The 12769-nt window shown below is 48.5% G+C and overlaps 1 protein-coding gene across 2 annotated transcripts in view; it reads left to right on the top strand.

The window, feature by feature from the left end:
- The window catches only part of LOC147124504 (protein limb expression 1 homolog), a 135133-nt gene that overhangs the window by 97124 nt on the left and 25240 nt on the right, over positions 1 to 12769 (top strand). For both annotated transcript variants that reach the window (XM_085988096.1, XM_085988089.1), the window contains exon 4: positions 11119 to 11214. In XM_085988096.1, coding sequence (XP_085844222.1) covers positions 11119 to 11214 — 96 coding nt within the window. The remainder of the gene's footprint in view (positions 1 to 11118; positions 11215 to 12769) is intronic.

A 12769-nucleotide genomic window follows, 5' to 3' on the forward strand; every position in this document is an offset into this window, starting at 1 on the left:
ACAATACTCCAGCTGAGGCCTAACCAGTGTTTTATAAAGGTTTAGCATAACTTCCTTGCTTTTGTACTCTATTTCTCTATTAATAAAGGCACGAATCCCATGTGCTTTTTTTAACAGCCTTCTCAACTTGTTCTGCCATCTTCAAAGATTTGTGTACATACACCCATGTGTCTCTGTTCCTGCACCCCCTTTAAAATGGTACAATTTAGTTTATATTGGCCCAGAAATTGGTGTCGGGGGCTTCCCGCGGGTGCAAGCCCCCGACCTACACTTACATAGCGCACCGACAGTTGAAGCCTGGCCCTGCGTGGATTTCCTGTCAGTGGCCCGGTTCAGCTCCCGGCGCGCTGTGCTTGCGTGATCCAGCGGCATAGTTAGTTCGATGAGTCGGCTGGGATCACGTGAGCACTGGGCAACCAATCGGAGGTTGCAAAAGTTCATTCATGAGTTTGATAGTAAGAACTGTCAAACTCATGAAAACTCTGGGCGCCCAAAACAGTACTTAAACTTCAAATAAAAGTTTTTTTAAATCCCACTAATTAAATTAACTATTAATAACTGTAAAAAAACTAATTTAAACAATTATTCAAATTTTTGAAAAAAATAATTTTTTAACAAATCGGGTCTAAAAATACACTTACCTTACTGTAAAGTCTTTAAAAATAATAAACCTGTGGAAAAAAAATTCTAACTTTAATTAATAGACCACTTACCTTTTAAAACTAAGTACTTACGTCTGCTTTTTTCTCGCGTAAAAACTGGAGGCCTTATCGCACGGGCAACCCTGTAAAAAAAAAGGAATTTCAGCGCGCACGCGCAGACTCCTGCGCGCACGTGTTCGACCTCTAAACCCCTTGGTTCAGAGGATCAGAAATGCCGGTTTCCCGCGCATGCGCTGTGCATGCAGAAAACCGGCAATTCCATCGGTCCCATGTGTGAGTACACAGTGCTTACTCACGTGTTGGGACCCGAATTACTGGGCCAATGTCTCTCCTCATTTTCCTACCAAAATGCATCACTTTACACTTCTCTATGTTAAATTTCATCTGCCCATTTCACCAGTCTGTCTATGTCCTCCTGAAGCCTATTACTATCCTCCACATTGTTTACTACATTTCTGAGTTTTGTGTCATCTGCAAACTTTGAAATTATACCCTGTATACCCAAGTCCAGGTCATTACTATATATCAAGTATCTAGCCTCAAATCCCCCACCCCACTCCCCCGCCCCCCAACACCCTCTTTCCACCTCACCTTTGGTAGCACAGCCTTCAGTCCTGCTCTCTGTAATTCTCTCCTTAACCTGTTTAGATTCCTCCCAGCCTTTAAAAGCTTCTCTTCAGCCAAGCTTTTGGTCATCCATTGTAATCCTTCCTCAAATTTGCCCATTTTTTTCCAGGCACCTTAGATGTCTTGCTGTGTTAAAGGCTCTAAAGAAATGCATGTTGTTGATGCTGTCTTTCAGGACATAGGCTTGTCATTAACCTGAGTATTACTTCTATTCTAATGGGGAAAAGCCTAAAGTACACAATAGTGCATTTCACAGCAGTGGTCAATTCAGAAACTTCTGAAAGGAGATGTAAGCACTAGAGATACAAGATTTATTTCCTCGGATGGGGGCCTCCCCCTGGAAAATTTTGATTTTTTTATATTTTATTTTTTGCATTTTAACTGTGATATAATAAATAGATGCACAGACATCAATGCTTTATTAGCTCCTTCCATTTGAGAATTTAATCACAAATATATCTTACTGATTTTTAAACTGAAATCTTTTACGATACACAACTACAATGAAACCAAGTGACAGTGTATTCTATATTCACAAGACAAAACTGACTGTATTTACTTGTGTGAGATCCCATGGCCACTGCCACCTCCCTCCCATAGATACCCAGCAGCTTTTAGCTCCTCTGCTGCATTTCAACCAGGAGTGTCGAAAGGTGGATCTCGTTAACATTTTGGGCTCTTCTTTCTTGATCCCTTCTTTGACAGCCTGCACCTGCTGCTCCAGTGCAACAAAAGTGCAACAAAATCCCACAGGAGCCATCGATTACAGCTGCTTGACAGTCAACTCAGTGTTGCAAAAAGTTTACTGCTTACGTGCTTCTCCTTCAGCTTCCTGCTGAAACCATCAGCCATCTTTGATCTTTTAAAGGTTACATTATAAATTCCGCACCCCCGCCCTCATACAGCATTGTGTATTACGTGAGAGTGGCACTCACTCAAAGCCAGTAGGTGTGCAAATGAGCTGACTCAGTGCTGGAGTGAATCAGCAGACGCACGTCCAGCTCAACATTGCAACATTGGGGATCGTTGTTTTTAAATTAAGTGAAACTTATCCCAAGCCTACTTCCTAATTTATTTCCAAACTCTGACGACTCTGTAAGTAAAGTGATATGTAATTTTGTGGCGGAGCCACCAAAGGACTCAGATCGTTTCTACATAATTCCTTTAACAACATGTTAGCTACAGTCTGAGTCTGTACCTTTATTTATGCTGTTTAACTGTACAGAGTGTGGTTGCTTTAACAGCGCGGTTAAAACGTGATGACGTCACGCCGTTCATCACGTGATTCCCGGACTGGCGGGAAAACGTGATGACGTCATGACGTCAGCCACAGGACTGCAGGGGCAGTCCTTGTGGAGCCTTCAAAGAGAGCAGACCTGTATTCGATGTACTCCAGCAGTTTCCAGTTAAAACCTGTTTTGTTCCATTAAAGTTCGTTGTTTTGATTGCCTGAGTCGAACTCAGTCTTTTCGTTAGGAACCTCCGTTCCTACAATCTCAAATAAAGGCAGTGCTGGTGAATTTCTATGAGGATGCCTCATCTCCCACCGTAAATTCAGTGTAAGATCCTCAGAAACCCTGGGACAATGGCGTAGGGGGCTGTTTATGCCATTACTCGGGAGTCTCCACCGCTTTTAAAAAACTGAAATCATGGCAGGAATTGCAAGAACTCCTGTGGAAATTCCAGAGCCTAGAAATTCAGTTGTTAGCGCCAGCTGCTAGCGCCTTAAGAGGGCGAGTAGTGGGCGCGAAGCAGCTAGTGCCCGAGCGTGGCGCGATCTGCGCCTCTCGCGAACTTGAGTCAAGAATTAGCAGCGGCGCAAAAACCGCAGCACCCGCTTTGCTGCGCGTGCAGATCCTGACATCATTTCATGGTGCAACGCCCTTGGTGTGCCCCGAACCGGAACTTCAGTGACGCCCCCCTTCTGTGCGCCTGGCGCTCCCAGCGACTGGTTGAGTGGAACGGTTCCCAGTCGCTGTGGGGCTGGGGAGGCCCTATTTAAAGGGGACTCTTCCTGCATGCTTTGTGGCAGCCATTTTGTTCCACTCCTTCTGTGTGAGAGAGGGAGATTTGGAGAGAGACAAAGGGAGAGAGCTTTCTGCTTTGACTCATCGCTCGCACAGGTACTTCTGGCTTCAGGCCAGAGCTTTGCAGTTGGATTTATTTCTCAGTGCCATAGCCTTGAGAGGCCACATACAATGGGGGCAGCAATGGGTGGAAACGTTGGGTTTCTGCATTGCATTCAAAGGGCTCAGAGACGCCAAGAGAGAGTGCCAATCATGGCCAGATGGAGAAGGGCCAACAGGCGTCGGCACAGGAGGCCTTACCCTCCCAGTGTATACCGACAGCACTTCTCCTACCTCAACATGTCTGAGGAGCAGTGCATTCGGAGGCTTCGATTCAGAAGGGAGGTGGTCATGGAGATCTGCCACCTGCTTCAGAGAGATCTGCAGCCTCAGCTGAGGAGCAGGACGTCTCTGTCGGTGGTGGTGAAGGTGACAATGGCTCTCAACTTCTATGCCACCGGCTCCTTCCTATCCGCTACTGGGGACATTGCCAATATCTCCCAGTTCGCGGTGCATTGCTGCATCCGCCAGGTCACGAATGCCCTCTTCAGAAGGAGACGTCAGTACATTTCCTTCCCCATGACCCCGGACAAGCAGCAAGAGCATGCAATGGGATTTGAAAGAATAGCGGGCTTCCCCATGGTCCAGGGCGCCATTGATTGCATGCATGTGGCTTTGTGGGTGCCTCTAGAGAATGCTGAGGATTACCGCAACCGGAAGGGCTACCATTCGCTGAACATGCAGTTGGTGTGTGACCACAGGCAGCTCATACTAGCTGTCAATGCCCGCTTTCCAGGCAGCAGCCACGACACCTTCATCCTGTGCCAGACTTCTGTGGCAGACATTTTCAAAGCCCCAGCTCACCCAGGAGGCTGGCTTCTCGGGGACAAGGGCTATCCTTTGTGCACCTGGCTGATGACCCCACTCTGTGCGCCCACCACCCCTGCTGAAGAACGATACAATGACAGCCATCAAGCGACCAGGAACATCATTGAGCACATAATCGGCGTGCTGAAGCAATGGTTCCACTGTCTGGACCATTCCGGGGGAGCCCTACAGTACTCGCCTGAGCGAGTCTCCCATTTCGTTGTAGTGTGCTGCATGCTGCACAACCTGGCTATCCTCAGGACTCAGCCACTGCCACCAGACATTGGAGGACCACCAGAGGAGGAGGAGGAGGAGGAGGAGGAGGAGGAGGAGGAGGAGGAGGAGGAGCACCAAGATGGGAGGGAGGCACAAAGTGCAAGGGCCTTCCGTCAGCGGCTTATTGCAAGTCGGTTCTAGGCACCCTCTCAGGGAATGGCTTGTGCCATTGAAAGAACATGAATGGAGCCGCTCCGCAAACCCTGAGGCGGTCAAGGCAACAAATAGTTCAAAGTGCAAACATGGACAATCTGAATAAAGACAATTTTTTATTTTACAAACTCTGTGCCCTTCCCGCATGACAAACAAAGACAGAGAAACCCCCCAAAAAACAGTCAGACACATAACTGGCTCTCACAACCTGGAGAAAATGAACAAAACAGTTAAACAAAAATGGCCATGATCCTCGGCCTTCATAAAAAAGTAGCACAACATCCTCGGCCTTCATAAAAAAGAAACACAACATCCTCGGCCTTCATAAAAAAGTAGCACAACATTCTCGGCCTTCATAAAAAAGTAACACAACATTCTCGGCCTTCATAAAAAACTCAACATTTTGCCACATCTCCTACTTTTTGGCCTGCGAGGGTGATCCACCTCGCTTGCGCGATTGGTCCCTTCCCGCCCTGCAGCTCCTCCTCAATGGGACCCCAGTGGCTGCAGCAAGGCTGGGGGAAGGCTGCTGAGGGTCAGATAGTGAGTCGGCAGATGCCCTTGGGGTACGGCCTGGACCAGCTCTGGGCCTGGAGGGCCCGGCTGCTGACTGCTCCAACTCTGCTTGGGCGGCAGCAGTCTGTCCTACGGGTGGTGGCAGCTGCAGTGGAGGAGTGACAGTATTGGCAGCAGGAATGCTGCCAACCTGACAGAGCACAGGCACTCCCTGGTCGGCCGAGACACTGGCACTCGCACGGGCCAGCACTGAAGCATGCGCAGCAATCTGCTGAAGCACAGACTGCTGGGCTGCTGCGGCACGACGAGGGCTCCAGCGATTCCTGGCCGATTAAGCGAGGGTGGCAGCAGTTAGTGCCCGTGTGGCCCTGATCTGTGTCTGCATCAGACCAGCCAGTGAATGCATGGCATGACTAAGCACTTGGCTGGAAGCCACATGTGATGCAGCGACGTCCTGCTGACTCCTGGCCTGTGATGCAGCGACGTCCTGCTGACTCAAGCCTGTGATGCAGCGACCTCCTGGAGACTCCTGGCCTGTGCTGCCCCGAAGTCCTGCAGACTCCTGGCCTGTGCTGCCCCTAATTCCTGCAGACTCCTGGCCTGTGCTGCCCCGAATTCCTGCACACTCCTTGCCAGTGACTCTATGCAGTCAGGCATCCTTGCCACTGCAGCCATGAGCTCAGTGTGCCTGCGCTCAGCCTGGGCGCCCATTTCACCAAGGAGCCGCACCTCCTCTGCGCTCACTGTAGCAGGACTGAAGGCCGAACTCACCCTCCGGGGAGAAGGCCGCCGAGCTTCCCTACCCCTCCTGCGTTGCTGCAGCCCGCTGGGCCCCAGAGCTTCACCGTCATCAGACCCTTCCCCCCTGCTCCCCTCCAGGGAAGACGTGTCCCCATCATGGCCATGGGCTGCCTCAGCTGTGGGTGGCACTGATGGTCCAGCTTCCTCTTCCTCCTCCTCGCCTTCCGATTCAATCACAGTGCCAGCTTGAGGGCCCGGCTCCTCTCCTGGCGATTCAGCATCTGAAAGCAGGGAGGCACAAGAGTTGCTTTAGAGTGAGGACAGGGCGGCAGCGAGGGAGGCATGACTGCTGCAATGCACTGCATTGGTTCGAGAGTGGCAAAGGATGCTGCTGTGAGGCACAAGTGGAAAGAGAGAGGTCAAAAAGGTGATGACCTTACCATTGCTGTCCAGAACGGTGTCGGCATCTCCAGTGGCGATGGAGTCAATCAGCCGGCCTCCCATAATCCACTCCACTCGCTACTCAAGATCGCTGAGGTCTTTAAGTTCAGGACGTCCTCCCCCGGTCCGCAGCTGCTGCCTGCGATTGTGGGCCAGCTTGCCCTGCAAGAGAAAGGACGGGCTCTGAGTACAGTGTCAAGCCCTCATCTTGCCTGCACTGCCTCCCATGGTGGAATAGCCCTGACAGTGTCACTCCCTCATCTTGCCTGCACTGCCTTCCATGGTGGAATAGCCCTGACAGTGTCAAGCCCTCATCTTGCCTGCACTGCCTCCCATGGTGGAATAGCCCTGACAGTTTCAAGCCCTGATCTTGCCTGCACTGCCTCCCATGGTGGAATAGCCCTGACAGTGTCAAGCCCTCATCTTGCCTGCACTGCCTCCCATGGTGGAATAGCCCTGACAGTGTCAAGCCCTGATCTTGCCTGCACTGCCTCCCATGGTGGAATAGCCCTGACAGTGTCAAGCCCTCATCTAGCCTGCACTGCCTCCCATGGTGGAATAGCCCTGACAGTGTCAAGCCCTCATCTTGCCTGCACTGCCTCCCATGGTGGAATAGCTCTGACAGTGTCAAGCCCTGATCTTGCCTGCATTGCCTCCCATGGTGGAATAGCCCTGACAGTGTGTAAAGTGGTGAATGTGCATGTGATTTTCATGAGAGTCCCATAGGTCTTGGATGAGGGCTGGACATTGGGGCTTTCAGGACCCTTTGGCCAGAAAGTGAGGTGCACATGCAGGGATGAAGAGGATACTGAAAAGGGTACTCACCCTGACAACCCGAGTGAGGTCGTTGAACTTCTTTCTGCACTGCGTGGGTGTCCTGGGGACCAAGCTGCTGGAGGTCACCCTGTTTGCCACCTCCCTCCAAGCTTTCCTGTATTCGCTGGGCAGCGGCCTCCTGCCACTGTCAGGGAATAGGGTAGGTCGCCGGTGCTCCACTGCGCCAACCAGAACCTTCAGGGCACCCTCACTAAAGTGCTGCGCTCGCTCCCTGGCCTTCTCCATGGTCGTGGGCATTGAGTTGTTGAAGCAGGTCTGTCTAGGCCTAGATTCAGGGCTGCAGTGTGCAGAGCATGGCAGCAAAACAAATCGACCCTCCCCCTTTAAGAGCTGACCGGCGCCAGCGTGTCTGCCTGCAATCTATAACTCGCCGCACCTGCGTTGCGCCCGCCCTCACTGGTAGCGCCTCGGCTCGCCGGCTTAGCACGTTATTATAGTCGTGCACCACCTGCTTTAGCGCAGCAGCAACCTCTTGGGGCGATGCAACTCAATTTCGGCGAAGGTGGCGCTAAGTTGCGCCCGGCGCTAAATTTAGCGAATGCCCGGCTGTAGCGCCCCAAACATGGCGATACTGAATTTCTAGGCCCAGGTGTAGTTTTGAAAGGGCAAATAGTTTAAAGCACCAAGGGGAGATCAGATGACAAAAGATAATAGGGTGGCATACATATTTGGGTGGATTAATGAGTTTGTACTGATGATACATGTATGTTGATTTGTGGCAAGGAGTAGGAATGCCTGGGAGAAAGAGTTGGAGAATATTTCCAGAATGGAAGCATTGGTAGTTGTGCAGGAGAGCTAAATGTCAGGACATGAATATATACGAAATTGGCTGAGTGACAGGAAATAGAGAGTAGTGGTGAACAGTTGTTTTTTGGACTGCAGGAAGGTGTTCCCCAGGGGTCAGTACTAGGACCACTGCTTTTCTTGATATATAATAACGACTTGAACGTGGGTGTACAGGACACAGTTTCAAAATTTGCAGATGATACAAAACTTGGAAGCATAGTGAACAGTGAGGAAGATAGTGATAGACTTCAAGAAGACATAGACAGGCTGGTGAAATGGGCGGACATGTGGCAAATGAAATTTAATGTAGAAAAGTACGAAGTGATACATTTTAGTAGGAAGAACGAGGAGAGGCAATATAAACTAAAGGGTACAATTGGCGGAAGGGGCGAGAACCAGAGGACACAGATTTAAGGTGATTAGCAAAAGAACCAAAGGCGACATGAGGGGAAACTTTTTTACGCAGCGAGTGGTTAAGATTTGGAATGCACTGCCTGAAAGGGTGGTGGAGGCAGACTCAATCACGGCTTTCAAAAGGAAATTGGATAAGTATCTGAAGGAAAAAAAATTGCAGGGCTACGGGGGAAGGGTGGGGGAGTGGGACTAGCTGAAGTGCTCTTGCAGAGAGCCGTCATGGGCTCGATGGGCCGAATGGCCGCCTTCCATGCTGTAACCATTCTATGATTCTATGATTTGATGTAATTGCAAAAAGGGGACTATAACGGCATGAGTGGTTTTTATGTGGTCACAGCTATTAATTAGTTGAAGGTGTCCCTTATGAGTTCTGTCCAACTCACTGCTGGCAAAGGGTGGTTTTTTTCTGTGATCTCTTCCTCAAGCAGGGCCTCAGCTCCTGTCTCTTGCTCACCTCCCTCTTACACCTCTGGGCATTAATCAGGAGTCCTTTGTAAATGGCAAAATTGTGCAGCATACAGCAAAATACAAAGATTCAAGACTCCCTGGCTGGGCTTTACTTGAGAGCTTCCCCAGGTTTATCAAGGCACCTGAAGCATGCCTGCAGAATACAAATGGCCTGCTCATTGACAATCATGGTGGCACCATGAGCTTAACTGCATTTGGGCTCAGTCGGGGTTCTCAGGATCCAAACCAATGTCATCAGCCACTGCTACAGAGGGTAGTGCTCAACTCTGATCAGCTATCCAGACACCTGCCTTTCACATGTCAGCAGAGCTGGTATGGTGGACTGTCTTAAAATAAAAGAATCATGACAGCTCCCTGGCTAGAAAGCATTCACATTCATTACGAGGGGATTCAGGTTGCAGACCAATAGTACATTGATGGATTCCTATTGAGAAAGTTTACAGCATTCTTAAAAGAGGCATATATGACATTTATGGCTGCAGTTAAGTGCAACTTGCCCCTGGGGGAAAGCTGCCACTCAATAGACAGCAATTTCACGCTGGTACACTCTATGTATTGGATAGATTATGAACTTGAACTGCACCCACAAGCAATGCATCAGTGGTGGGCAGCCAATTGGCTGATGTTTCTAACAACATTGCCTGGCAGTGTGGTCCATCTGGTATAGATGGGCTGCATATATGGGGCAAACGGGCAGTACAACTCCTCTACTGGCTCATGAGAGAGGTGCAGTCTTCTTGGCATTACTAATTGCTGAGGTTGAGAAATGACTGCCTTGGACTCTATACACAGAGGCATGGGTACGTATGAGTGAGTGCCAGATGCTTCCTTTAGCACCTGATCAGCCTGGCCGCCCTGCATGGCACCTCCCAATCCACCTTTTCTTCCTCTTTATGAGTATTCATCAGCGAAGCAGAACTAATCCAGAATCCTCAGAATATGGTCCTTAGCTCCATATCCAAATGTCTGCAGTTGTCTAGCATCCAAACACACTTTTTATACTGGCTTTATTTCAGGAGCCAGGCTACAGGCAATAAGGAGGGAAATGCAATACGGCACATTAAAGTTACATTTAAATACGATTTGCACACGGTGGACAATATTTCAGTGAGCTCTGTCAGCCACCACATTGTGTGGTGAGGAACATTTCAATAGGGTTTGTAATGGGCAGGGTTTTTAACATTATGAATCCCTGACCCTTTTCTTTCTTCCAGTCACCCTGAATCTCCCCAAAAGTGGGCAGTAAACATAAGGAAAATCTCGGGCTATATTTCTCTATCTTTCTAGTAACTCACTGGCTGTAAAATGCTTTGGGATATGACAGGACACTATATAAATGTAAGTTCTTTTTTTCCATCTCCCACTGAAACCTGGAGGTTGAAATTGGTCTTCAGCGATAGCGCAAAACAGGCTATGGTGAATCGGCAGCTTGTTTTACATCCCGCCTGATTTTCTTTTCCATTGATTTCAAAAAATAACCTGATAATACTAAAGGTCCCACACCACAAAACTGATATTTCTTGATGTCCAACATTAACTGCATTGTGACCCCCAAAAAATGAACACGCATATCATGATCCTCAAATGCCAATGGAAAAACATGCACGATGCACTAAATGTTATTTATAACTAAAATCAACCATTTAGTTAGGTATTCATAAATTCAAAATAATCCCATTGTAGGAACAGAGGTTCCTATCAAAAAGACTGAGTTCGACTCAGGTAATTAAATTAATGAACTTTAATGAAAACAAACGAGTTTAAACTGGGAACTGCTAGGACACATCAATAACAGGTCTATTCTCCTTGAGAGCTCCACGAGGACTGATCCCCTGATCAGGAGAGTGACGTCATGATGTCATCATGTTCTTCCTGCCGTTGGGGCATCACGTGACTAATGGCATGATGTCATCACGTGCTGTAAAGGTAACTGGCATTGTACAGTCAAACAGTGTAATTAAAGGTACAGGCACAGACAGTAACTACATTGCTGTTAAAGGAATTATGTACAACCGCTCTGAGTCCTTTGGTGGCTCCGCCACACCATCACATTTTTCAGACCACTTCAGTCTCAGTTTATCATACCATTGTATTCCTAGATTGTTTTACTGTTTTCACTAAAAGTGTCTAGTATCCTTTACTTGAAAAATATTGCTCCCCTTAGAGACTCAGACTGGTTGGATGTCTTCATTGTTAAAATATTAATAGGGCAGATACCAAAAACACTTAATTTTGCATATTCCTTTTATTTTTATTTGCATAAGGGCATAACAAATGATGCAGAGGATCCTAGCACAAGCATTGGGGCTTATCACTATATGCTGGAGGAAAATAAAGGCAAAACAATGTTGGAATTTCAGGTAATATGATCATTGTCTTTTCTCTGCCTCTCACTTTTTTAAAGCTTATTATGACTGATTTTCTTGACTTTTGCCCCCCAGGAATGCCTTTTCCTTGGCATAAAGACACTTTTTTACGCAGCGAGTGGTTAGGATCCGGAACGCACTGCTTCAGAGGGTGGTGGAGGCAGATTCAATCGTGGCTTTCAAAAGGGAGTTGGATAAGTACCTGAAGGGAAAAAAATTGCAGGGTTACGGGGAAAGGGCGGAGGAGTGGGACTAGCTGCAGTGCTCTTGCAGAGTGCCGGCATGGACTTGACAGTTCGAATGGCCTCCTTCTGTGCTGTAACCATTCTATAAACATAGATACATAGATACATAGAAGATAGGAGCAGGAGTAGGCCATTCGGCCCTTCGTGCCTGCTCCGCCATTCGATGAGATCATGGCTGATCCTTTAATTCAGTATCCCGTCCCCGCCTTCTCTCCGTAACCCTTAACCCCTTTTGCCCGTAGAAATATATCTAATTCCCTCTTAAATATATTTAATGAGCTGGCGTACACTGCCCTCTGTGGCAATGAGTTCCACAGGTTCACCACTCTCTGAGTGAAGAAATTCCCCCTCATCTCTGTCCTAAATGGTTTAGCCCTTATCCTTAAATTATGTCCTCTAGTTCTGTTCTCACCCGCCAAGGGAAACATTCCTTCTGCATCCAGTCTGTCTAGACCTGTCAGAATTTTATACACTTCTATGAGGTCCCCTCTCAATCTTCTAAACTCCAGTGTGTACATCCCTAAACTACATAGTCTCTCCTCATAGGTCATTCCCGCCATTCCTGGTATCAGCCTGGTGAATCGCCGCTGCACCCCCTCCATGGCAAGAACATCCTTCCTCAGATGAGGCGACCAAAACTGTACACAGTACTCGAGGTGTGGTCTCACCAGTGCCCTGTACAGCTGCAGCAAGGTATCCCTGTTCCTGTATTCTAACCCTTTTGCTATGAAGGCCAGCATACCGTTTGCCTTCTTGACCGCCTGTTGCACCTGCATGCTCGCCTTCAGTGACTGGTGTACAAGAACACCCAGGTCTCTCTGTACTTCCCCCTCTCCCAATCTATTGCCATTTAAATAATAATTTGCCCTCCCGTTCCTGCCCCCAAGGTGGATAACTTCGCACTTGTCCACATTATAGTGCATCTGCCATTTATCCGCCCAATCGCCCAGTCTGTCCAAATCGCTCTGGAGCTTCCTGGTCTCTTCCTCTGAGCCCACCCCCCCTCCTAGTTTAGTGTCGTCTGCAAATTTGGAAATGCTGCATCCGACTCCCTGATCCAGGTCATTAATGTAAATTGTGAACAGCTGGGGGCCCAGGACAGATCCCTGTGGTACCCCACTTGTTACTGCCTGCCATTCAGAAAATGAGCCGTTTATTCCAACTCTCTGTTTTCTATCTGACAGCCAGTTCCCTATCCACGCCAAAACTTTCCCCTTTATCCCATGAGCCTCAATTTTCCATGCTAATCTTTTATGTGGGACCTTATCGAAGGCCTTTTGGAAGTCCAGGTACACCACATCTAC

The sequence above is a fragment of the Somniosus microcephalus genome, chromosome 1 (assembly GCF_052327205.1).
Source record: "Somniosus microcephalus isolate GS21.2 chromosome 1, FLI_Smic_1.0, whole genome shotgun sequence".
Lineage (NCBI taxonomy): Eukaryota > Metazoa > Chordata > Chondrichthyes > Squaliformes > Somniosidae > Somniosus > Somniosus microcephalus.